Raw genomic sequence first — 24,536 nt, 5'->3', positions numbered from 1 at the left:
TTTTTAAGATTGCAAACTGTTTTTCTTGTTTTTCCCAAGGAATTTGTGTTGACTTTATAACCGTAAGAGAAAATAAGGAAAGATAATATAATTTTGGACTTTTATATGTCTGAAAACAAAAATTTCAGCTTTGTGTATTTATCATAAACTAAATCTAAATCGTGATCATTCAATAGTGAACATAGATTAACTTTGAATTTACAAAAGTGAAAGCCAAACACATGTCTAGTTGACGTTCCTTCTAATGAAATGTTGCGATTCATACAGAAAAATAATTAATAATTTATATGATGACAAACGATTACGTATATTAGTGTTGTAGATATATCATCATCCATACACATATAGTATACATATTTCTGCCGATCAGTCTCAAGCTATATTATCATTAAATATCTGATCATGCTCAAGATTCTTGGACCACTCATACGCAAAAAAAAATATAGAAACCTTAAAAGTAGGATGACCTCTAACAAGAAATGAAGAACAAGAGGATAGACGACATCAACAATTAAACCTCTAAATATAGAGAGAACAAAAAAGAAAAAAAAGAATAAAGTTATGCTTTCTCCATCTCTTCTTCTTCTTCTTGAACTCTTCTTATACAATCTCTCCCTCTCTCTCTCTCTTTCTATGGCTTGACTCTTTAAGGAAAAACCTAGATGGAGAAAATGGAAAATATAACCAGCACTTATAACTACGGAGGAGTAGAATGGCTATGCGAGCCATGGTTAGGTGCAGGCTCGACGGGGATAGGGCGTGGAGAGAATCCTCTCAAGTTCGCTCTTCCTCTTCTCCTCCTTCAGATATCTGTGGTATCCTTATTTTCCGCCTTTTTTCAGTTTCTTCTCCGGCCTTTCGGAAAATTTCAATTCCTCACTCAGATCCTGGTACACATCTACTTGTTTTTTTTTTTTGGCAGTTACCACTTTAAATTCGGGGAAAAATATAGACAGATTAATTAATTAGTCCCTAAAGTATTTTTTAGTCTTTTTTTTTTCTTGGGTTGCAAACATATATATATCTCAGTCAATTATGATTTATGCTGCTTTCAGGCTGGGATATCCTTAGGACCGTCGGTTATAGGACGTAACAAACAGTACATGTCGACATTTTTCTACACAAGAAGCTTGTACATAATCGAATCCTACGAGGCCATGTGTTTCCTCTTCATTTGCTATATCACAACATGTCAAGTAGACACAAGGATGATAAAGAGAGTAGGAAAGTTAGCATTCATAAACGGAATCTTGCTTTTTCTTATACCTTTCGTGTGGGGGCAATTCACGGCCATCTTGATCTCCAAGCGGCTTGGAGGCGGGCCCGCAGGGATCCCTCCCGTGGAGTTCCACCACATTGGGATTGTGCAGTCGACCATGTGGTTTCAGGTGGTTTACGGAGTGTTGTCGAGCCTAAAGATGTTGAACACTGAGCCAGGGAGGTTAGCACTTGCCTCCATGATGGTTCATGACTGCCTCTCTTGGTGTTTTTTCATGGTTAACATCGCTGTTAAACTCAACGTTGACTTAGGCGATAAAAGTCTAGCCCTTTTCATGGCCATCGCACAGGTATATATATATTTCTTTTCTTTTTTTTTTGTTTGTAATTCCTTGTTACAATATACTGATACACATAGTTGACTAGTGTTAATTTATAAAGTGGGAAATTAATGCAGATGCTAATGATAGGGGTAATAGTGTACGTGTTCCGACCAATAATGAAGTGGATGATGAAGAGAACACCAGAAGGACACTCTCTAAAGGCCTCGTATCTATCCGTTATATGTGTCTTGCTTTTCCTCTCCTCTCTGTGGGCAGAATTTGTCCGCTTACCTTACTTCTTTGGTGCGGTCGTCTTGGGTCTAGCCACCCCAAAACGTCAGCCTCTAGGCACAGGACTTTCGGACAAAATGGGTTGTTTTGTCTGGTCTGTCCTGATGCCTTGCTACATCATCGGCATCGGCTACAATCTCGATCTGTCTCTGTTTTCCTTTAGAGATGTTATCCGTTATGAGCTGCTTTTTGGCGTGGTCCGGTTCGCCAAAATGGTGGCTATTGCCTTGCCTTCCCTTTACTTTAATGTTCCACTTTGGCAAGCCATTCTTGTCGGATTTATCGTCAATATCCAAGGAATTTACGATGTTCAGATCTACAAACAGAACCTCAACTACACGGTAAATTAAAAACACGCACAAGCTAATAGGTTCATGAATCATATATATATATATATATATTTTTTTTTTTTTTTATTTTGTATGTTGGAACATATGTATAGATATGATTCTTCTTCTAGGTCAAATAAAAAAAATCCCTTGTTAATAAGAAAAGATAGAGATGACAGTGGATGATACATTTTGTTCTAAGGGCTGCAGAAAATATCAACAAAATCTTTTGGAGCAATGGTGATGTCAGCAACGGTAAACTCGACAGTAATTATAGTGATAGTGAAGAAATTGTACCACACGATGAGCAAACGCAACCCTTACAAGAGACGTACGGTTCAACACTGCCGAGCCGAGGCTCCGCTGAGGATCCTCACTTGTTTCCGGCAGCGCGAGGCGGTCCGCCCGGTGCTCGACCTCCTCGAACTGTCTCGTCCAGTCATCGGATCTCCTCTCTCAGTCTTCGCCGTGAACCTAGAAGAGCTTAATAACCATAGTCTTCCTCTTCTGATCCATCACACGCAGGAGATAAGTCCCTTCATCGTGCCTAGCCGAAGAGAGCAGATCGTTAAGGCCTTCCACAACTACGAGAAGACCAACCCGGTAAAACCAGAGACGACTAGATAATCAATCAATCTCAAGAATTAATTAAGAAGCGTATCATTTATTCAAGGAAAAGACTAACATTTTCATATTTTTCGTCAGGAGACCGTATTGATAGAGTGCTTCACGGCGGTGGCGCCGCGGAAGACGATGCACGAGGACGTGTGCGCCATTTCCTTTGACCAGGAGACAGATCTTGTGGTCCTAACTCTCGATGCCGGGATCGAGTCGTGGGAGAGGCAGCTGTGTCGGAATCTCCTGCAAACCTGTCCTTGCTCCGTCGCGCTCTTCATAGACCGAGGAAGGCTCCCAGATTTCAGGTTCGTTCCGATCAAAAAGCTTTGCATCAATATCTGTGCTATCTTCTTAGGCGGGCCAGACGATCGAGAAATGCTTGCTTTTGCTACACGCTTAGCAAACCATCCAAGCGTCTCGCTTCATGTCTTCCGCCTCGTGGACCAGAACGGCGTCTCCCCGCTCCGAGACATGGTCGAGAGAAACCACGACATGAGAGTCATGAACGTGTTCCGCAAAGAGAATTCCGACAAAAACATCATCTTCAGAGAGGTAATCACTTTATTGGAGGTTAATCTTCTTGAAACCTTCAGTTAGCTTGGTTTACAAGTTAGGTTTCGTTCGACGGAAACAGAGCAGTTCTCTTTGAAAAAGAAGTATAAAGCTGATATTACAATATAATTGTGTTTGTGACATTAATTGTAAAGGTAAGGATAGAGGAAGCGGTGGAGCTAATGGAGTTGCTAAGGAAGGAAGGAGACGACTTCGATCTGATGATGGTCGGGATAAGACACGAAGAGGATCTTTTGATGTTGGAAGGATTGTCAGAGTGGAGCGACATGAAGGAGTTAGGAGAGGTTGGAGATTTGCTCATCTCCAGAGATCTCGAGCTCTCTGTTTCTGTTCTTGCAGTCCAGCAGTGAGCCTAGCTCCTCCTCGACTGTTTTTCTTTTCCTTCTGTTTGGCTACTGTTTTTATTTATGGATTTTGTACAGTCTTTTGTTTAGAGGTTAACCAACCAACTTTGTAGATATTAATTAATGTCTTCAAATTACCACAAAAAATAAAACCTAACTACTCTATACGTATCCCATTTCATACAACGGTTTTATGGATTTGTAGTCTTCGTTACTCCCTTAGAATCCAATCATTCCACGGTTGATGACACCGGGTATGATCCAAGAAACCGACTAGTGATATAGTTTATTATTAGAAATATATATATACGCAAATAAAACCATTTTTGTGTTAAGAGATTATTTTCCCCTTAGTCAAGTGGTCGACTAAAGGTTAATTAATGCTTCTACACCAGGAGGGTTGGGATTCGATTTCCAAAAGATGCGACTTCTGCAGATTATTATGGGGGCTGGGATTCGATTTCCAGAAGATGCGATTTCTGCAGATTATTATGGAGACAAGCTTATAAGGAAATTTTCAGCGTGGTTTGGAAATTGGAATGGGTAGATTGTCAGTTGTAAAATTGTCTTCATAATAATTCTCATAATATGTAGTTTTCATAGGGTAGATTGTCAGTTGTAAAATTGTCCTCATAATAGTTCTCATAATATGTAGTTCTCTCTGTAATAGACGATTAAAAAAAAAAATTATTTTCCATCATCTTATCTTCTTCTTGTTTTAGGTTTACAATAAAGCTATATAGAGAATATTTGCATATATTTTTTTTCTTATCTTTATGCGTCTTGAAAAACTTAGGCGCTGAAATTTGGACTTACGAAAAAGAAGATCAAAGCCCATTATTTTCGAACAAAACTTGTATACTGTAGCCTACTCTTGATTATTTTCGAACAAAACATATTTAACAAATTTATTTTACACACAAATAAAAGCATGATGTTGAGTAGCATCGACTCACTCAACAGGTACAAACGTTTCAAATTTTAACTAAACAATACAATGACCCCTACTATGAAACCCTTTGAGGTAGAATCAATGGTGACAACGGCGCGGATCCATAACACTCGTTATTGCTCTTACCTGATCTCCAAGATATAGTCGATATCGCTCGGCTCACGTTTCCTTCTCTTGGGTATGGGCCGTATGGCCGGTGGTTTAGGTAAAGCACCACCACCGCGCAGTCATCAGCTTTAGAGGCTGGGAACTTGGTTCTCCATGTCCGAGCGGCTCTCTGAACCAACGTGTCAGCTGCCATCGACCGGTCCTTGCATGCACCTACAATCTTCACCACTTCTTCGTTTGACAAAACATCCCAAATCTGTTCACCAAAACACACACGTAAAATTCGTATAAGAGAGTCTGTTTTCACTGTGCATTTGTAAGAACTCGTCGAAGTTGTTTACCCCATCGGTGGCTAGAATCACAAACTCGTCTTCTCTACTGACTTTTCTGCAGAAGATCTCAGGAATGCAGAGAAGTCCATAGTCTTTGAGGCAGAAATCACCAAAAGCCCTAGACATTGCGAGTCCCGGGCAATCATCATCAGGCATCCACACTCTATACACATCAGGTTCCTCTTCCATAGCAAACACCCTTCCTTTGCATGACATTATTCTCTCTGCTTCACCTGTTAAAAAGCAAGACAAACTTCTTCATGGGATTTTACATTTTATATGTCTACCTCAAAGTTTAATACTTTTGGAAGAGGTACTTTAGTCTAGAGTTTTTCCACACAAAGAAAAAAAGGTGTGCTGAAGAAGAAGGAGACGATAACTCACGTTGGACACAGGGTTTCAGATCAACCGTGAGTTGGACAGCTTTGAGATTGTTCTTGCTTCCACGGGTGCCAAGGACGGCTCGTGAATCTCCCAAGTTGGCGATCACCAAGCAGTCACCCTGAAAATGTTTGACGAAACAACTTTCACTCCCTTTTTGATGAATTGTGTCGAGACTCTGTATTATTTTAGAAGAACCCATATAAGGCTCAAGAGACTAATGAATGAAATTTACCTGTTTAAGGACGGTTACAGCAGTTGTACCGCTACAAAAACTATCATAAGGAGAGTCTAGACCAAGTTCGCTGTCTATTTGCTTGAAGAAAGTCACTAGAACTTCCTCGGATTTACGGAAGAGAACCTCCTCACTCTGTGAATTATTGTCATTCTCTATGTTTTCATTACCGCCAGATTTTGAAGATCTAATTTTCGAATGGACCCTTGAAGGTAGATTGTCACATACGTGACGAGAAATCTTGTGACCCATGGGGCCGTGACCGTCAAATACACCGCAAAAGACCATATCTTCTTCCCCACCAAAGTTCTGAAACAAAGTGAAAGATGCAAAAATGATTGGTCATTGCCTTGGGGGGAGGCAGCTTCAAAATGTAAAATTTCATATAATAGCAGGAAAAAAAAGCAGTAATGCTAGCGCCTGAAACCGAACCAAGAGAAGTTAAGAAACAAATGATAGGACCCAACATGATTTAAGAAAAGAAAAAAAACTGTTAAAAACTTTTACCTCCCAGACTGTCATGGCGTCTTGATTAATCCCTTTTTTCCCTTGTTTGATAGCCATGGAAACGTGTTTGGATGATCCACGGGACCTTATAACGGCACCATCATTTGTGTCCCTAAACTCAGCCTCCCTATCTCCATGTTCATTATTATCATCCGTGCCATTCTCCACAATTATCCCTGTGCCTTTGCTACAACAGACCCCCATTTAAGACTGCAACAGGCTGGTTACGCAACTAGATACAAAAACAGGGCAAAATCCTAACAAGAAAATCTACAACGATCCTTTTTTTTTTTAAGGAGGGGTGGCAAAATGTCTGGAAACGCAACGTGTGGTTAAATCCTGTGGAAGAAGTAATTGAAGGGAGGAGAGCAGGGTAGAACAATCAAACAGTTGCAGAAAAATAAAGTTCCCATGGCGAAAGAAGTCAAAGGAAGAGGAGAGGAGAACAAACAAGGGAAACGTGAACAGACAAGCATGAAAGCAACCTTCTGAGAAGATTGATTTCTAGATCAAACACCAGATTACAATAATATAGAATGGCATTTGCCTCTTGTTGAAGCTTAAATTGTACATTATGATGGAAAAGTCAAAAGGGTTTTTCTCAGATGAACAAAAAAACTGTAAAGGGAGAGAGAGGAAGAGAGAGAAAGATATGTTAATTATCTTCTTCTCTGTCTAAATATAGATGGAAATCTAGATGAGCATCATCCAAAATTGGATTACCGATAAAAAAACAAAATTACCTGGCTCGAAAGATTTTCCTCCTTTAGCTCTTTGTCTACAATCCACAGCGAAATAAAATCCATTTTCTCCTTCACCGATTCATTTCCTCAGTTTTGGTAACCAACACTAACGAACAGCGGAAAGATAAATACCAAAACTAAACTAAACAATTGGCTGTTTCTTGTTAATCCGCATATCAAGCACACATTACCGATTGGTCGCTCTTATTAAAAATTTAGGTTGTGTTATGGGTTTGTAAGCAAGATAATTTTAGAGGTCAAGATTACATTTCCGAAAACGATAATTAACAACTTTGATGAATGATACTCAAATTTATAGAAACTAGGTCTCGGGAAAAAAGGGGAGAAAAACACCTGAGAAATCGTTCTTTAAGAAGATAAAATGACAAGGGAAAAGGCAGAGATGCACATACCTGATTCAAGCCATTTTCATTGCTCCATTTACAGCCTTGATTCTGTAGAGAATCCTGGAACATCACTTTGAAACATTCTTCCAGAGCACAATATCTAAGAAGAGGCAAAACAAACACGGCAAACTTGTGTCCTTCTTTCATATATATATAGACAAGGAAAGCAGAAGTCTTTATGGTATATAGATTAGATGATGAAAACACCAAAAAGCTAAGAAACAATATCAGAAGAAGAGTGACGGTTGTGAAAGTGAGAGAAACTCAAATTTCCATTTCAAGCTAAACTTCTTACAGTAAAGGGAATTTCAGCAAAGACAGAGAGTAATTTTTTCTTTTGGTTTTATAATAGAAAACTACAATATCCGCTTTGTATTCTAGAAGAAGAAAGTACATATTTGGTAGATTGGCGAAAGGAAATGAGATGATGCAGCGGCCAACAAGCATTACCACCATTGATGGACAAGCACCCCACTTTGTCTGAGCGAAGTGAAGAGCTCTAAGCATTGGTTGTAGGTCTTGTTGTACTTTTGGCTCCTTTGACCCGGACAGCATCTCTGCCACCTGTTGTAATGGCATTCAAGGAACAACTCATCGATTAGACAAATGGCTCCAGTCTTGATAAGCCTTGGGATTAGATCGAATTCAGTTCCTTCAACATCCATCTTCATCACAACAAAGTCCCTCTCTCTCACACTCTTCTTCAGCCAGTCAGCGAAATCAAACCCTTGAATCAAATTCACCTCTCCAGCTAAGCTCGACGAAGATTTCTTAACTGGCTGGATTCTGCCCATCCCCCTGCCCATTGCTTTCGCTTCCGCTTCCTTTCCCGGATCGTGATTTATCTCGAATGACAACGTCTCATTCCTCACCCATGCTGCGTACGGCAATAGCTGCACCTTCTTCTTCACCTTATACTCTTCATGGAAGGCTTTGTCAGCTTCGATGGCGAAAACATCAAAAGTTTTGTTCTGCTTTGGGTACTCTTTCTTGAACCAGCTCCCGATGCTAGATCCATAGCTGCGAGCGCCGACATCAACGTATACGTATCTGCTCTTGAAACGGATGTCTACCATAGAAGGGAGATATTTAATGTTCTTAATGTTCCTCTTGAGGGTGATCCATGGCTTAAGAGGCTCCACTTCAATCAGTGGCTCTGCATCCCGAATCAGGTCCCTTTTGTAACCAGGGATCCAGCACTTGGAATCACCACCACCACCACCACCGGAGTTCTTCTTCTGAGCTTCAATCTCAGAGTATTTCTGAATAACAAATTCTCTGATATGAGGCATCGAGGAATCAAAGCCATCCAAATCACGCATCCTCACCAATTTGCAAGAATTAAACAAATCAAGGAATGAATTGAAACTGTACGTATCTGTAGCCCCAACATGAACCACCGCAAACCCTTCGGGTTTCAGGGTTCGAGTAATCTCCTCGGCAAATTCCAACTGCTTCAGCGACTTCCCAAGGCGTCCACCGCCGGAGAAGACGAAATCGAACGTCTTGTCCTCGAAGGGTACAGCGTGTCCCTCGCCTCTCACCACCAGCGGCCGAAAAGCTTTCTTAGAGATCCCCACCGAGTTCTTTACCCCAATCTCTCTCAGCGAGAAAACCTCCTGCCCAATAGCCGTCTCTACACACAGCGCCTTCGATTCCGGCGAGAGATAACCTTCGGCGATCAGATCCTGAAAAATGGACGAGTAAAACTGAACGGCTTTGATCCAATCCCTGCTCGTGTACAGATCATCTCCCACGGAGGTAGATCTGATGGCGTCGATAGCAGAAGCTCCGGAAGCAGCGCCGCCGGAGATGACGAAGTTGAGATTCTCAGGGAGAGAGAAGAAGCAGAAGTCGCCGCGATTGCACGATTCTCCAGTGATGGTGACAACATAAGCAAATCGAACAACGATGATCAGAACGCCGAAGAGAAGCACACGAACCATGATATTACGCAAGAAGCTCGGCTTCCCCATGGAAGTCTCCATGATACCTCACTCTAAAACTACTTTACAAGGCCCCCAAAAAGAGGAGGAGAAACAAATTAAGAAATTCACACGCAGAGGAAAAAGAACGAAAGAATAGCTCTCGGTTTGTTAATTGGAGAGAGGAGGAAACCCTAAATCTGAGGAGGCGGAACAGGACTAACGAGAGGAGAAACGAGCAGAGGTGTGATTAGCTCCGATTAGGGTTGGGAAAAGAGAAAACAGATTACAGATCCGACTCGTACTAGGAGGATAACGGGAAAAGGAGTGCATAGTTCGCGAAGGTTTCTGATAAGACACGGTGAGAAAGTTTTTTTCCCGGTGGCTATACGGCGGAGGAAAGAGAGAGAGACATGGAATCTAGAGCGAGGAAGCAAAGGTTGAAGAATGAAGGAGAGAGTGGTGGAATCGGATAGAGACAGGAGAATATAAAAGCGCGTGAGAATCGAGCGCGTTTCTCTCTAGACGCGGATGGAGCGGCGAACTTGGTTTATGTTTAGGGCAAGTTTTCTACTTTATTTTCGGAATTGCCACGCTGACTTTTTTTGCTGACCCCAAAACCAGATTTATCTCTAAATTGCAACAATTAATGGGGCTAAATCGTAATTTTGGAGTTTCGTGAAGCTTTTACTCGGATTGTTCGTTTCTTTCATTGATCATCCGAATTCTTTAAACATTTTTTCTTTTTCTGGAGAAATTAAAAGTTAAAGTTTGGTGGATCCAATGCAGATTAAGAAATAATTATACGGCGCTGAATTTTTAGACGTGAAAGCAAATGTTACTACTATTAGTCATCATTAATGTCAATGAACTCACTAGCGGTAATGCTGAAGATTTAGAGAATTCAATTTGGAATCATTTAGTTTATGAATGGCTGTAAAAGTGAAACAGTGCAGTAGAAACACAAATTGTATGAATATTAATCTGTATTTTTATATAATCCTGAGTGTAACAGGAATGACCTGACCAAAAGATGGATGGTTGACTGTAATGGGGTCACTGCTCTTTCTCATTAACGTAATCAAATAATAATAAATAATATATTTAAATCATCATCTGTTGCACATATAGTTTTTATTAAGATCAATGTAAGTGTAAAAGAGGCCAAAACAAAAAAAAAAAACAGACACACATGCAGCTGTATTATGAGTTATATTCGTGTCAATTATAGTGGAGCAGAGGTGATATGTATATATATATATATAGAATAAAAAAATATTATTACAAGAAAATGATACTGATTTAATTATTGGGCGGTTCAGGCAAAATGAAAAATAGAAGAAGAAAAGAAGCAGGTGATTAAGGAAGGTAATCATTTGGTTTAATCTTATATGATGATAAAAAAAAATTTGATGGCATATCATTTTGCCGTGTGAGACATTTTTTGGACTGGAATGTAATTGACATGTGTAAGCTTATCCAAAACCAAAAACAAAAAACAAAAAAAAGGTATCAAAACGAGAAAACGTATAAGTATTTAGAGCTGGATTTTATATAATAGATGTTCCGAGAAAGAAAAAGAAGAAGAAAACTGTAAAAAATTGGATTACGAAAAAAAAAGAAGAAGAAAGATGGTGGGAGCACCGAACGGCGCACGAGCCGTTGTTGCGATGAAGGAGGGAGGGAGGGTGGTTGTGGTTGTGGTTGTGGTTCTGAGTTCTGACAGCTGGTGGATGGATAGAGTACATTATATTGCTTCTCTCACTACTGGTCCGGTCTGGTCTGGGTCCCACCGAGTCACGGTCTTTCCGTATAACGCCCTTACTTAGGACGCAAACGTGAATTAGCTGACGCGGAAAAGGCGGGCCCTACTACGAAGGCAAGTTGATCGAGAGGCATTAAATAACATAGCTCATATATATGATTACTCATTACATACAAGAGAAAAACAAAAAAAAAAGTCAAAAAGGAATAGAGCTCTTGTGACTCTGTTGCATCCGTTAATTTCGGGCATCAATCCGAAAACCAAAATAAATAAATAAACTGAAAGGGTGGTACGCGCCAGCCATTCCAGCTAGCTTATATAATATATATAAAAGATATATAACATTCGTCTTTCTGACTCGTGGCCAAATGGCCCAACATGGGCCTTGTCTGGGTCCGCCTCTTTTTCTTTCCAAAACTTTCACCCGATAGAGGAGAAGCCTCTTTATCGTCAGAATGTTTCTTTCAAGGCCCAATATCTTCCAGTTGTAGCTTCCAGTACTTGGGATCCAACTCCGTCTGTCCCCCACATCCAATCACCACAGTCCACATAAATTCGTGCGCCTATTATAGAGTAGTAGTAGTAGCAATCTACAGAAGATCTATATTCACTAGAATACCTGAAGGGTATTATTGTCTTTCCAGAGGAAGGCGCAACCACGAGCTTCCAAGTGTTGGATAAGAGACGGAGGGAGCAACGATCTGAGGGAAGCGTGCAGCTTCGCTTTCCTTAATCCTCCGCAGCTCAACAAAGCTGCTGCTACTCCGCTCGGGCTTAACCCGCTCGTCTTCACCACCGCTATGTTCTGCAAACTCCCTATCTTGGTTAGCCACACCACTCCCACTTCACTCACCCCCGTCTCCGACACACTTATCTGCAACATACGTAAATACATGGTTCCGCAATTAATAATTATCAATATTTACACTTTTCACCTATGAGTGGAAATTTTTTTCCAGAGTTTTCACCTGTTTGAGACTCTGTGAGAAGTGAGCGAGAGCGAGCAACCCGGAATCATTGATGTTTGGGCACTTCTTCACGTCCAGCTTTGCCAGTCTCTTGCACCCAACCGCAATGGGCGCAAGTCCTTGGGACGTGATGTTTGGACATCCCCGGCACTCCAATGTTTGTACCAACGAGCATCTGGACAGTGAAACCAGTGACTTGTCCGTTATGTCTTTGCAGTATGATATGTTTATTGTTTCCAGTTGAATGCAGCCTTGTGCGATCGACGAGATTCCTATGTCTGTTATTCCCACTGACCTGCAAGTAGATTACAAGACATTTCGATTTCGGAGATCTGTTGACCCGCTAAGATAATATACATTAACGAAATTTTCTAGGAGACTAAACTAACCTGTAGAGATCAAGTTCACGGAGATTTGAGCATCCGTTACCAATGTACGAGAGCCCTTTGTCTGTTATATTAAGACAGATTCCCAGCTTCAACGAGGACAGACTTTGACAACTAGATATTGATTTTAGTCCTGCATTGCATCCAACAAAGGAAACTCAAACACGATCAGGCATAAAATCTAGAAATCATGATTTAAAAAATTAAACTGAACAAAAGAATTAAACCTTCATCATCAATCTCGTTGTCGGTTAAGTCAAGCTCTTCAAGTAGCCCACACTTCTGTCCGATCGACCAAAAGGCTTCTCTTGAAACAAGTGAACATGACTCCATCTTCAAAGATACTAGCAAGGGGCATGAATTGGCGATTTGGGTGATTGAAACTACTCCACTTAGTTTCCGGCAACACGTGATGTCAAGTTTTCTGAGGTCTTTCAGTTTCATTACCAGAGATAAGAGACCTTCATCAGTTACGCTCACGCATTTGCTTAGGCTAACCTCTTTCAGGGAATTGCAATAATTGCCTATCGCCTTCAACCCATCACAAGTTACAGAACAACCATCCAACCTAATTGACTGTAATGTTGAAACCTTCTTTAAGCTACTTGCAAAATCCAATGATATCACCTATATCAGCAAACAAACCTCATATAAGGCATCAGTGACTCACGGCGGGTCTGTGCACTGCTACCGATCCTCCAGGCAAATAGTCTTTCCAGTTACTACTTTGGCTACTACTAGTCAGTTTTTGATACAGGGCATAACCAGAGAACAGAGCGAGCAAAGCAGGTTCTTGTGATAATGAGTAAAGGAACAACTTACAGAAGAACAATGTGCTAGATCAAGTCGCTGAAGACATCCGGCCCCGCTTAAAAGTGAGGTTAAACCTCTCTGACTTAAATTCTGGCAGCTCGATGCATCAAGCTTCTGCAGAGAAGACAGGATTTTGGTAAGTAAAATCTCAAATGTCTATTGGTTAAGATAAAGATTAGAACGATTAACAGTTAACAGATTTTCAATGATAAATACCTCTCCAAGTATTAAAAAAAAAAAAAATTGAATATAATCTGTTAAAGCCTTCTAAAAAATTCCATCTGATATCATATTACATACAAAAAATGATGTTGAAAGTGTCCACCAAACCTGATTACACATCCTTTCTCGAAAAATTAAGGTTTTCCCGAATTAAAGCAGCTAGCAGGAAGAACCGTAACAACATCTTTTCCAAGGCATATTCTGAGAATAGTACGACGATTTCTGTTCTACGAAATCAACTAAGAAAAGTATTGGCTTTTATATATGTCGATTCCAATACAAATATGGCATCATTTAGAAGAATCAAAGATGTTTCTTGGAGAAGAGGTTACCTTCAATGACTTGCAATCATGTCTGAGTGATCGAAGGCTGTCATCATCCACTCCGAAACACCCTTCTAGAAGAAGTTCTTCAAGGTGTTGAAGTCTCAGAATATCATGTAAACACTTGCCTGTGATCTGTAGGAACAAATGAATATTCAGAAAGCAAAAAACTTGTTGCTAACTTCAAATTGAAGAACAGTTTTAGAAATGACAAGAATCCCAAATTTAGAAACAGTGGTTGCAATTCAACTGAGTTACCATATGATTCATCGAGAAAAAAAAAAAAAAAAAAAAAAAAAAAGTAAAGATACCGGCAAGAAGGAGAGGTCTAAGGTCCGAATGTCCTTGCATTTGACGGCGAGCAAAGCAACGCCTAAATCTCCGACGCCTACACACCATTTGAGGCAGAGTAATTGGAGCTTCCTGCATCCAACGGCGATACATCCGATCCCCATGTCGGTGAGCAGCTTGCATCTGCCAAGCTTCAGCCTCTGGAGAGAAGTCGCCTCGGCGAGCACAGCCGCAGCGGCGTCACTCAAATCGGTGGAGTTGGAGAGGTCAATCTCCACAAGATTGACACATTTGACGGCCAATCTGAGAAGCCCGGCGGCGGAGAAGGAGGCTGAGCGAGAAAGGTCGAGGGAGCGGAGCCAAGGCCCGCAGAGACAGGCAAGGACGCTAAGCGCGTAGTCGGTGACGCGCGGGCAGGAGGTAAGATCGAGATCGGCGGTCTTCCGGTAGCGGGACAAGAGTCGAGGGAGATACTCCGGCCGGAGGGGTTTGAGGGATTTGCGGTGCTTGGCCTCTACTTGGTAGAACCATTTACAGGTAAGAGAGAAGGACTTGAGATCGGAAGGGTTCTCGGAGATGAGGTCCAGGATTATGAACACCAGCTCCTCCGAGAGGAGATCGAAAGGCTCTGAGATGTGAATCTCCTTCGCCTTCTTCATCTTCTTCATTTTATTTTCATGAAAATCAGAGTAGCAGTGGAGATGAAGAAGAATTATGAAAGCAGAGTAGGGAGAGAGATATGGAGAAGGAAATATTATAGAAAACCGTACGGTGAAGGACGGACGGAGAAAAGGCCCCCCCAAAAAAAAAAAAAAAAAAAAAAAAGTAAAAGAAGAAGAAGTCGCAATCAAGAAGTTAGGCCATTGGTTGGATAAATATATATATATGGTGGAGCGGAGTAAGCATGCGAGGAAGGACAGATTCAAGTGCGGACAGTACGAGCCTCTAGATCACAACACACTTTCACATTCTTAAAATATTCATATCCCTTTTTTTCTCCTTTTCATATTACTCATTCTATTATTCTCCCCACTGCGATTATATATTTCCAACAGAGCATCTAAAAATAGCATTTTCGTAAATATCTATTATCTATATGTACATACATTCACACAAATCAAAGATATATCATAAGGTACAGACAACCCCGACCAAGACAATATTCCGGGGATATATGTTCTTTTTCTTTTTATTATTGTCTCCAACTTTACAAACTAGTGATTGTCAATAAGCCAATGAAATATTCGACGTAATTTTAATTAATTTTGTTAGTTTTTAAAAAAAACTTATAAGTGCGCCTTTTTTATTTAGTCCTGACCTAATATTTGGCTATGTAAAAGTCAAATAAACTAATATTCCATGTACAAGTTGCCAAAAAAAAAAAAGAGAAAGATTGTATTTATGTATTATATGGACAAGAAGTGCGCAACAAAGACAAAAAACAGTAGTAAATGTAAGCTTGGAAATGTTATTTTCAGACTCCAAGGTGTGACCGTACTTATTATAACCAAACTATCTTAGGTAACGATCGAATTCTATTTCTAGTACTACTAGTTTATATATAAGGGGCAGGTGGATATATATATATATATATATACATATATTATTTTGTCATACTCGCATATACATCATTACATGTGTTTATACGTGTAATAATCAAATAAATTGACAGAGTAAGTTACTGCTACTTGCTGACATATCGCCAAGTCAGGCTCGAACATCAACTTTGTGGTTTTCTAACTTTTTTTTTAATTATTTTTTTTCTAAGTGGTGGGGGTGGGGTGAGAACTTCTAAAATACTTCTTGGCTTTGTCTTAAAAGAAAACATTTTTCAATACAATACATAGCAAATTTTGGAAGCAAGTAAAAATAACCACAAAAATTGTCAAACCCAAAAATAAATAAAGCGAAACAGAAATTGATATGAAATTACATTTATCTATCTGTCAACGTACATGATGCATTGAAACAGACGCATGTAAGAGGAAACCTGAGCTATCACTGCGAGTAGAACACATGCAATAACAAGTTGACCAGTGGCTGAGGAGAGACCATGTTCGGAGGGGGTCAATTTACTAGGTGAAATCTAAAATTTTTTTATATATACTTATATATTTATAAAAAATTAAATAAAAAATTAATAATTTATTTAAATAATTTCTGTAAAATTTGTTTATAATATATTATAAATTAAAACTGATCTTGTAATTTTCTTTAGCTCTGTCACTGATAATAACTAGAGACAGTCTGAAAACTGAGCAGAGGAGGTGGAACTATTAACCAAAAACCTACACAAATACATAAATATCTCTATGCAACAGCTCATATCTTTTAAAGTTTTTATTAATAAAGTAAACATTAAAGGTTTTCCACTTTTCCAGTTTTAACTTATTATGACAGGGCTGGAACGGAATCGGATATCCGGATTTGACGGATAATCAATTTTATTATCCGGATTCGAATATGAAAACTCCGGATATCCAGAGACCGAATATCCGGTTTGAACCGAAGATTTACGGATATCCGACCGGATATCCGGTTTCGTTGATTTAAAAAAAAACTTCAATTTTTAAAATTATAATGAAATAATATATATAATTAAAATGTATCATCATAGCAAAAATTACAAATACCAAAAATTTAAAAGCATTCAAATAGCATTCAAATAACACAAAGTTTAAAAGTTTACATAGCAAAAGAGAAAATAGTAATAGAGAAGTTAATTTATCTTTATATCCTTGTGTTATCTATTTTCATGTTCTTCTCTCACAATCTGAAATAGAAAATTATCATGCAATATAAATTTCAATCATGTGTAAAAGAGTTAGACCAAAAACAATTTTCAAACATAATTAAAACAAAAAAATTAAATGCATATCCAAAGATTTCAAAATTTTCAAAATCTTAATAAACGGATAACGGATATCCGATTTTAAAATTTTCTATTATCCGGATCCGTATTCGAAATAACCGAATACTTAATTTTACTATCAGGATCCGAATTACACGAATATCCAGTTTTTACGGATCGGATAGGACCGGATACCGGATCGGATAGCGGATACCGGATAATAATTCCAGCCAGTAGTAGATTTTAAAGCGGATATATATACGCCGGTGGCGCCGTGGCGGTGGGATTTGGACAACTCGAGAGTCGACTGCACCTACGTATTAGTATCAAATATTGATGAAATTATCAAAATTACACTTTTGCAAAACAACCTTAGTCAATCCAGCTTGGTCAGTAATTTGGTATATGCGCGCACGGTTCGAGAAAACAAGTCGTCATCGCCGGACACGTATCGACGAGTGAAGACGTTAGTGTGCACAAGTACAGAATGCACGAGGCTCGTGACCGGTTCAACCTTCGTACGGAATATTCCTCGGATCGTACCGTATCGTTTACCACTAATTGACATTGTACCTGAAGAAAAGCCAACTGTGTCTGAAATTGACTTTTTTTTTCTTTTTTTTTTCCAACTTAGCACAAAAATTTAGATCAAGAAGAATAATCATACAATACGCGGGACTCGACGACTCGTAACAATTTCTAGCGTCAAGTAGGATGGATGCTCCTTCACACTGTTCAGATTTTAAACAATTTTTTTTTTTGGTGGGAAGATTTTAAACAAATTAGAGATGTGTTACTTACCATTATAAAATAAAATAAAAAACAAATCAGAGAACTATAGAAGTTACTGCAAAACAATTTCTCTTATTTTAGATGCCATGATCTATTGCCGTAATGATCATGCTTGATACTTTTATGCAGATAATCGACAATGTCGAAGGTTGAATTGGACTTTTAATTAGTTGTATGTATTCAGTATCTGTTTACGCGACAAGATCACACATTTCTACAAAACATAAATATTTAATACACTTTTTTGTGTTTATCATAAAGGTAGACATTCTTATGCGTCTGCCGTTCAAAATTTCCACGTTATCAACTTCCCCGATTTCTTTTTTTTTTTTAATTGTTGATGTTATCTTTATTCACATATAGATTTCCCAGCAAACAAATCTAGACACTGAAACATAAACGGAGAATTTACAAAAAGGAGGGTAAAAAAATGTGTCGATGGAAAAAAAAAACAGAGAGACATGCATTACATGTGTGAAAGAGAGCAAAAGAAACATTAGGAGAAATAAAGAATACATTCTGACAAGAAGCTAAGAATTCTTCTATACAGATTACACAGAGTGTGTGTGTATGTGTGTACGATCAGTATGTGTGTCATTTATAGGTTACCTGGAGACTCATTCACTCCAGCTATCTGAATCGTGGTCGTCGTCGCTTCCCGCCATTGCCTATATATACATATATATATATATATATACACATTTCACATTAATCACTTTTTTTCCTCCCATATTATACATTTAACTGTCCAAACTAAACCAAGAAGGAGAGAGAGAGAAACCTGGCGCAGAGTGTTGGCTTTCTCAAGAATTGCAGCGACCTTCAAGTTGGTTATGGGAACAGCTACTTGAAAGTTTGGTCTCACCGACGCATCTGCTGGTCTCAGGTTGAACGACTGCTAATGCATCTTATTAGTTAGTGGTTTATACTCTACAGAATTTGAATGCTATCAAAAAAGGAAAAGATGGGTTGACCTTGCTCCGTATGATCTCCAGTAGTGAATCATTCTCGTCCACTCGAGCTCCAACTTGTGCTTTGTTCCGTTCAGATACCTTCCTCAACTGTAATCAAACAAAATCGAGTCAATTGATCAACGTGAGAGATAAAAAAGATGCCGCTAAACTAACCATAGATTTCTAGTCTAAGTATATGATGTTTAAGGTAATCACCATGCTTCTATCAATGCCAATAACAAGCGAGTCCTTGTCTCTTGGAAGCTTTCCAACTTTCTCATCCTGATGATATGAGTTACTGTCTCGTAAAGTTTGTGGAAATTCGATTTCTCCGGGTGGTTCTAGTTGATGATCACGCTGATGTTCCTCTTCTAACTTTGCAGGGCTAGGATCCGTATGCTCTCTTAAATTCTGACTAAACCATTCAAGCGCCATTGCTTCACTCCTCCAGTCCGCTTCTAAGCCTTCGCATGATTCTGCCTCCCGAGTAGTTTCAGCTGTGAGTAACGATACCGAAGCAAATGATTCCTCCGGTGTTTTATATAAACACTTTTCTGCTGTACTTTCATCATTATGCATATAGGTTTCGCTTGTTCCATTGACTGCTGGTGGAGACGGTTCCTCTGTTGCTTTAGATGGTTCATTCAGATTTGTTGGTGCAGAAGTTGACTCGCCTTCCACTGTAAAATTTTCTGTATAAACATGAAAACCGTGGTTTGTAACTGATGCTGCTGACGGATATTGTGCCTCGTCCGCTTGAACTAAGCCATTATGTTTGGTTTCATCCCCATGAATGTACGAACTGTTGTTTCCACTGCCTGCAACTAATGGCACTGGAGAGAACTGGGTTTCGGCTGTTTTGACAGACTCAACCAGCTTCCCAATCCACCATTGTGTCGGAGGAAGAGGCGGAAGCGGAGGGGTTATCTCCGGATCTGCCTGAGGTTTTTCATGGAGGGACGTGGAGAAGGGAACCATGGACACGTCCGAGCAATTTTCTTGATCAGTCAGATCCATGGAAATAACAACCTCAGAGATATGATCATTTAATGATGTGAAAGTTTCTTGGTGTGGTGCATGAAGAGATTCTATTTCAGTTACGCTTGCAGGGAAAAGCTTTTTGTTGGATGTTAATGCTTCCTCTGAAGGTGACCCCGGAACACCAAGAGGTACACCTTGTGGAGGAAGAGACTTGGCTGATGCTGTAATTGGATTTTCTGACCCGGTTTCGCATGGACTCTCTTGACCTTGGTCCTGTGTCTGTATGCAAGACTCAGGTGAAAAGCATTCTCGAGTGCCTAAAAGTCTCTCCTGTGGATCACGGTCTATTTCGGGCACTGTCTCACTGGCCTTATCATTCTGGCCAGTCTGGTTATCGTGATGGACATCATCGACAGAACAAGCACTATGTCCTTGAGTATCGGGAATTGGTACCTCAGGCTTAGTACTATCATCTGCAATGGTAGACATGGTTTGTGGATCCTCCATTCCAGAATCTGATGATATCTCAGCCAGATCAGGGTTGGCCAATGCGTCTTCCTGCCAGGATGAGGCTGAGAGGTGCCTGTTTCCTGCGTGAAGATCTCTTGGAAAATCTGACTTTAGAGTTCCATTTTCTGAACTGATTTCAAAAGTTGAAATGTGTCCAGACTGTTCAGTATTGATGGAAGATCCGTCTTGTGAGTTGGTTTCATCTTCTTTTGGGACAGCATTGTCATGTGCATCAGCAGGCAGAGATAAATCTTCAAAGTTGTCAAATGTGCTAATATGCTGGTTTGGAAGAAGAAAATCGGACTCTAATGCCGCAGATGTTTCTTTTAAACTGCTTTTGATATCTGGAATGGAATGACCAGCGTCAGAAGAATTGTCCTCGGGTTCCAGAGCTTCTATCTCTTGACTGGCTATGGAAGAAAACTGGTCTTCCACTAGAGCACTTAAAGATATCTCAGATTCAGTCTCCACACTGAATACATGTTCAGAATGATAATCTTCAACGTAATTTGTTAGAAGAACCTTAGTCCCACCCTCAGATGCGTCCAGTGGCACTTGCGTAACAACCTTTAACAGATACTCTGGATGAGCTCCAGGGGAATTATTAAGCATGGGATTTCTTCCGACATCACAAGCTTCAGATGATTTCAACCCAATCTCATCAGCATTTTCTTTAGTGGACTGAAGCTCCAAGGGACTTCCAGAATCCTCCAGAAGATTTGGAGGACTCTCATAACAAGAAAAACTGAAAGGTGATTGTTCGAGCTCTAGAGTCCCCAGGCCTGCAGAATCTATTTCCGGTGTCATCTGGGAAAATGATACGTCTACTTTCACACCAGACCCTTCAGCTTCATGTGGTTTACTTTCAGGAGAAGATCTCTGGATATCAGTGCACAAAAGACTAGTTTCTCCTTCATCCGATGAGTGGTGCAAAACATTAGAAAACTGACCCAGAACCTCTGTCTGAATCACATCTGCAATAGTACAGATCTGTGTCTGTCCAAATCCCGGAAATCCACGGGTACTGCCAGCCTTGTGCTCACTGTCTGACTCCGTGGAAACAGGTGCATCTGTGTCATTGTTCGTCTTACAACACAAATCCACAGAAGAGCTTCGTTCTACGCAAATCGCTGGTCCTCCCTCTATACTGGGTAAAGACTTGTCATTAACCGTAATTTCCTGAGGAACATAAGGTTTTTCGAGTCTTTCATCATCGCCAATGGATTCCATCTCCCTCTCATTGTATTTTGTAGTGTATCCACTGTTTGGATAAACCAGGGAAGGTATTGGTAAGTCTTCTCGTACCCTGCATACTGTAACTTCAGTTTCCATAGCCGGAGATGACTGATCCCAGTTTCCATGAACTCTTTCACAGTATGGCGAAGAATTCTTGAGGAATTTCTCCATGTAACCTGTCCCAGAGCTTGAGTTAATTATAGGTCCATTCAGCTGTCTTCTCTTCAGTTTGACATGGAATTCAGGATTTCTGTGTCCGTTCTCAACATGCTCCAGTAAGAAGAGCTGATGCAACCTGTAATATCCAAAATGTAGATCGTGTCACCAAATAAAATTACCGGTCAGATACAGATGTAAATATAGAGCATGAGTGCGTACTTGGCATGTGATGCTTGTGAATCCCTAGGTCTCTCTCCACCAGTTGTGTGTGATCCTTTCTTCTGTCGATGAAAAATATTTGATGATTTGTAAAACGTAATACCCAAAATGTGCATTTTAGATGCTTGTTAGAGTGGGGTAAAGTAAAACCAGGAAAAGAAATGTACTGCATGAATACCTTTGGTTTACGTCGTCTCTCATCTTTCGTGAGTTTTGATGTCGCTTCCACTGCAGATGCAGTAAGCTTCTTCAAGAAAGATGGGTCAGAGTAACGCTTCAAGCATGATCCAGACCCAACAACATCAAACCTTGAAAACAGCAGAGAAAATGATATTAAAAAAAAAAAAAAATTGTAAGCTAAGTTTCATTAGGAAGAAATTTTCTGAAAAAAAATTCCGTGAAATTACTAGAATTAGAATGTACTTGTCAAGAAGGAAGAGATGCGGCGGACCACGGCATTCCTCATATGAATCCATAAGAAAATGAGGCAAGTTGCGAGGGGAAATCAGATTTTCTTCTGGTTGCAGATTAGAATGCCATTCCAAGCCTGAAATAAAGCAGGACATATCCAATTAAGTGCCTGGGGAATAGACAATCGAAGAGCGTATAGCTCTCAATAGTAAAAAAGCTAGAGCAAGATGACTCGCCTGGCTCATAAAAGAATGTTGAATGGTCCGTTTGAGACAGGAGAGGTATCTCAGTTGAAGGAAACTCTGCTTCGAGCTGTTGGAGACGCATGGCCAAACCATGCCCTCGTGACGCAGTTCTCATTAGTTCTTCGTGCAGGCAATGGAATACCTCAGCAGCAAACCTTATTAGTATGAAGAAGGGAATATAGTCAAGTCTTTTCTGTTCATTTCCAAAATTTAAACCCATTGGTTTCAGAAATTCAGGAATACAATCTCATATCAGGTTTGATTCCACAAAGGAATTCCAGTCACTGAATCGAAATGGGAGCACCATTAACGAACATAGAAAAGCAAAAAAAAAAACCTAGAGACATCTGTTCACTGACTTTTAAAGAAAAAACGACAAGACCCTAATCCGGCGGAGATCCAAATTCTCTCCACATTTAGAGTCCATGGAGCACCGAAATTCAATTCAACGAAATTGGACCACATTTCAGACGCAAGGAGGGAGAGAGACTTACTCAGCGAGGTCGCCAAGCTGGCGCAAAACGCCGACGAGTCCAGCCATTGAAGCACCTTCGAGCAAAGCTTCAGGATCCTCCTTATTGGCGGCTTGGTATAGCTCCTTATCCGCCAAGCCGTACTCGTTCCGTATCTGGTATCTCGTCAGCGTCATTATGCTTCTAAGCTCCGCAATCGATTAGTAGTGAGTGTAAAATAAACCCTAGAAATTTCTTATGGAGTGTTTAGAATCTATCGGATTCCTCTATCCTTTGACTTGGTTTCCGCCATTAAAAGAGAGCATCGGAAACTCCAGGACGAACCGCCAAACGCGTCCTCGGAGAAGAAAGAGAAGAACCCGTTTTCTTTATTTATTTTATTAAATGTTGTTTGGTAACGAGAGCGATATATATATAACGGTCCGTGATTTTTACTGTGTGGATATTGCCGCATGTGATCACAACCACGGGTTAAAAGACAAAGTATGTACACTATTTTATTCAACCGGTGAACATGAGTTAGTTAAAACCGTTGATTAGTTTACACGAGCCTAATCACCGGTTCAAGCGACCAATGATGCCTAGTAAGTTACTGAACCAACCCACCTATTCTAATTTCATGTATCTTTATCTATACAACTTTTTTTTTTAAAAAAAAAAGCTTCTATTGATAACATATCGTAATTAACTAAAACTTGAGAGGAAGTGAGTTTGATCCCAATTATTCTTCTTGAATCCGTTGATTTATTGTATTTCTTTTCAAGGGTTTTTTTCTTTGTAAAAATTATGTTTTTGAGTTTTGTAACAAATTTACATGTTCCAAATGATTTATAATTCATTCGCCGTTCTATTCTGATGAACATTTCGTTCATTTCTAGTTTTACGAATTACGATTCAAAAGAAACGTGTAGAAAAATATTTTTTGTGTGTGTTTTCAATAGTGGCTTAATTATCTCTATAAATAATATAACGCTGGGTTCTAACTTCAGAGATACTTCCTCTTATGTGGTATTTTGGTAAGTACAAGTAATATCTCAATTCCTGCTTAAAGAGCCACAAACGTTGCTTAGAATCATAAGATATATAAAATCGCCATCTATTATAATTATTGCAATGCAATTATATACTATATTGTACGAATTATTGTCTTCAAGTGGCTGTGGTTAGATCAGTTAGTGTATTGAACCTGCTTTTGATGGTTACAGCAACCTTCACCTAAGTTTTTTTATTATACCCTTTTTGCTTTCATTATTAACAGTGATCAAATAGTGGGAACTATTTTAATCTACTTAATTAGGACTGCGGCAATTAAGATCGAATGGCCAAACTTCCCAACATTCATAAACAAATTGTTCTAATGGTTAAGTAGGACGTCTTGATAGGAGAAATTTTTAAAAAGTAAAAATCCAAATGACTTAATAAAACAGTAATATGATTCTAGTTTCAACAGAATATATATATATATATATATATTAAAATGAAAAGAGCTTTTGTTTTCGTCAAAAAAAAAAACTACATATAGCTTTTAAAAAGTATATATTTTAATTGTTTGATACTGTAGGTGAAAGGCATCACGAAAGGCTTCCAAGGAAAGATTATATGATTACTACATTTAACTTAGAGAGAGAGAGAGAGAGAGAGAGAGAGAGAGA

General features: G+C 39.5%; 5 protein-coding genes across 6 annotated transcripts; 1 reads left to right on the top strand and 4 right to left on the bottom strand.

The window, feature by feature from the left end:
* Positions 1–580: 580 nt before the first annotated feature.
* LOC18019542 (cation/H(+) antiporter 27) lies at positions 581–3,780 on the top strand. The gene is made up of 6 exons (XM_024156305.1): positions 581–890; positions 1,056–1,568; positions 1,676–2,173; positions 2,372–2,764; positions 2,867–3,331; positions 3,487–3,780. Exons 1-6 carry the CDS (start codon positions 663–665, stop codon positions 3,700–3,702), a joined length of 2,313 nt encoding a protein of 770 aa, XP_024012073.1. The 5' UTR covers positions 581–662; the 3' UTR covers positions 3,703–3,780.
* Positions 3,781–4,568: 788 nt separating this feature from the next.
* On the bottom strand, positions 4,569–6,622 carry LOC18019541 (probable protein phosphatase 2C 65). Its single transcript, XM_006398528.2, has 5 exons — positions 6,212–6,622; positions 5,705–6,013; positions 5,473–5,590; positions 5,098–5,321; positions 4,569–5,012 (listed from the first exon to the last, which is right to left on the bottom strand). Exons 1-5 carry the CDS (start codon positions 6,413–6,415, stop codon positions 4,704–4,706), a joined length of 1,164 nt encoding a protein of 387 aa, XP_006398591.1. The 5' UTR covers positions 6,416–6,622; the 3' UTR covers positions 4,569–4,703.
* Positions 6,623–7,606: 984 nt separating this feature from the next.
* LOC18019540 lies at positions 7,607–9,740 on the bottom strand. The gene has a single exon (XM_006398527.2). It carries the CDS (start codon positions 9,347–9,349, stop codon positions 7,808–7,810), a length of 1,542 nt encoding a protein of 513 aa, XP_006398590.1. The 5' UTR covers positions 9,350–9,740; the 3' UTR covers positions 7,607–7,807.
* A 1,724-nt stretch (positions 9,741–11,464) lies between these two features.
* On the bottom strand, positions 11,465–14,848 carry LOC18019539 (F-box/LRR-repeat protein 3). The gene is made up of 8 exons (XM_006398526.2): positions 14,075–14,848; positions 13,773–13,898; positions 13,228–13,332; positions 12,633–13,032; positions 12,409–12,538; positions 12,020–12,314; positions 11,671–11,925; positions 11,465–11,569 (listed from the first exon to the last, which is right to left on the bottom strand). The coding sequence occupies exons 1-8, from the start codon at positions 14,720–14,722 to the stop codon at positions 11,516–11,518; spliced, it is 2,013 nt and encodes a 670-aa protein (XP_006398589.2). The 5' UTR covers positions 14,723–14,848; the 3' UTR covers positions 11,465–11,515.
* Positions 14,849–18,086: 3,238 nt separating this feature from the next.
* On the bottom strand, positions 18,087–23,240 carry LOC18019538 (protein SCAR4). 2 transcript variants are annotated; one of them, XM_006398524.2, is made up of 9 exons: positions 22,906–23,240; positions 22,403–22,566; positions 22,179–22,302; positions 21,934–22,063; positions 21,756–21,817; positions 18,867–21,672; positions 18,672–18,758; positions 18,479–18,592; positions 18,087–18,365 (listed from the first exon to the last, which is right to left on the bottom strand). In XM_006398524.2, exons 1-9 carry the CDS (start codon positions 23,058–23,060, stop codon positions 18,315–18,317), a joined length of 3,693 nt encoding a protein of 1,230 aa, XP_006398587.1. In that variant the 5' UTR covers positions 23,061–23,240; the 3' UTR covers positions 18,087–18,314. The 2 variants fall into 2 exon arrangements, with proteins under 2 accessions (XP_006398587.1, XP_024011614.1); XM_024155846.1 differs by having other exon boundaries at positions 21,756–21,814.
* Positions 23,241–24,536: the final 1,296 nt, after the last annotated feature.

Source organism: Eutrema salsugineum, unplaced genomic scaffold, assembly GCF_000478725.1.
Source record: "Eutrema salsugineum unplaced genomic scaffold, Eutsalg1_0 scaffold_2, whole genome shotgun sequence".
Taxonomy (NCBI): Eukaryota; Viridiplantae; Streptophyta; class Magnoliopsida; order Brassicales; family Brassicaceae; genus Eutrema; species Eutrema salsugineum.
This window is presented reverse-complemented; position numbering and strand designations above follow the sequence as displayed.

Excerpts from the sequence above, each read along its gene's own strand:
- LOC18019542 (XM_024156305.1), top strand. The coding sequence starts at position 663 with ATGGAGAAAATGGAAAATATAACCAGCACTTATAACTACGGAGGAGTA. Across the intron at positions 2,174-2,371 it reads AACAGAACCTCAACTACACG|AAAATATCAACAAAATCTTT; the intron begins GTAAATTAAAAA and ends TAAGGGCTGCAG. Across the intron at positions 3,332-3,486 it reads AAAACATCATCTTCAGAGAG|GTAAGGATAGAGGAAGCGGT; the intron begins GTAATCACTTTA and ends TTAATTGTAAAG.
- LOC18019541 (XM_006398528.2), bottom strand. The coding sequence starts at position 6,415 with ATGGGGGTCTGTTGTAGCAAAGGCACAGGGATAATTGTGGAGAATGGC. Across the intron at positions 5,591-5,704 it reads CTGTAACCGTCCTTAAACAG|GGTGACTGCTTGGTGATCGC; the intron begins GTAAATTTCATT and ends AAACATTTTCAG. Across the intron at positions 5,322-5,472 it reads TCTGAAACCCTGTGTCCAAC|GTGAAGCAGAGAGAATAATG; the intron begins GTGAGTTATCGT and ends GCTTTTTAACAG.
- LOC18019540 (XM_006398527.2), bottom strand. The coding sequence starts at position 9,349 with ATGGAGACTTCCATGGGGAAGCCGAGCTTCTTGCGTAATATCATGGTT.
- LOC18019539 (XM_006398526.2), bottom strand. The coding sequence starts at position 14,722 with ATGAAGAAGATGAAGAAGGCGAAGGAGATTCACATCTCAGAGCCTTTC. Across the intron at positions 12,315-12,408 it reads CGTGAACTTGATCTCTACAG|GTCAGTGGGAATAACAGACA; the intron begins GTTAGTTTAGTC and ends ATCTACTTGCAG. Across the intron at positions 11,570-11,670 it reads AAGACAATAATACCCTTCAG|ACGGAGTTGGATCCCAAGTA; the intron begins GTATTCTAGTGA and ends TGTGGGGGACAG.
- LOC18019538 (XM_006398524.2), bottom strand. The coding sequence starts at position 23,060 with ATGACGCTGACGAGATACCAGATACGGAACGAGTACGGCTTGGCGGAT. Across the intron at positions 22,303-22,402 it reads AACATTCTTTTATGAGCCAG|GCTTGGAATGGCATTCTAAT; the intron begins GCGAGTCATCTT and ends GCTTTATTTCAG. Across the intron at positions 18,593-18,671 it reads TGGAGATCATACGGAGCAAG|TCGTTCAACCTGAGACCAGC; the intron begins GTCAACCCATCT and ends ATGCATTAGCAG.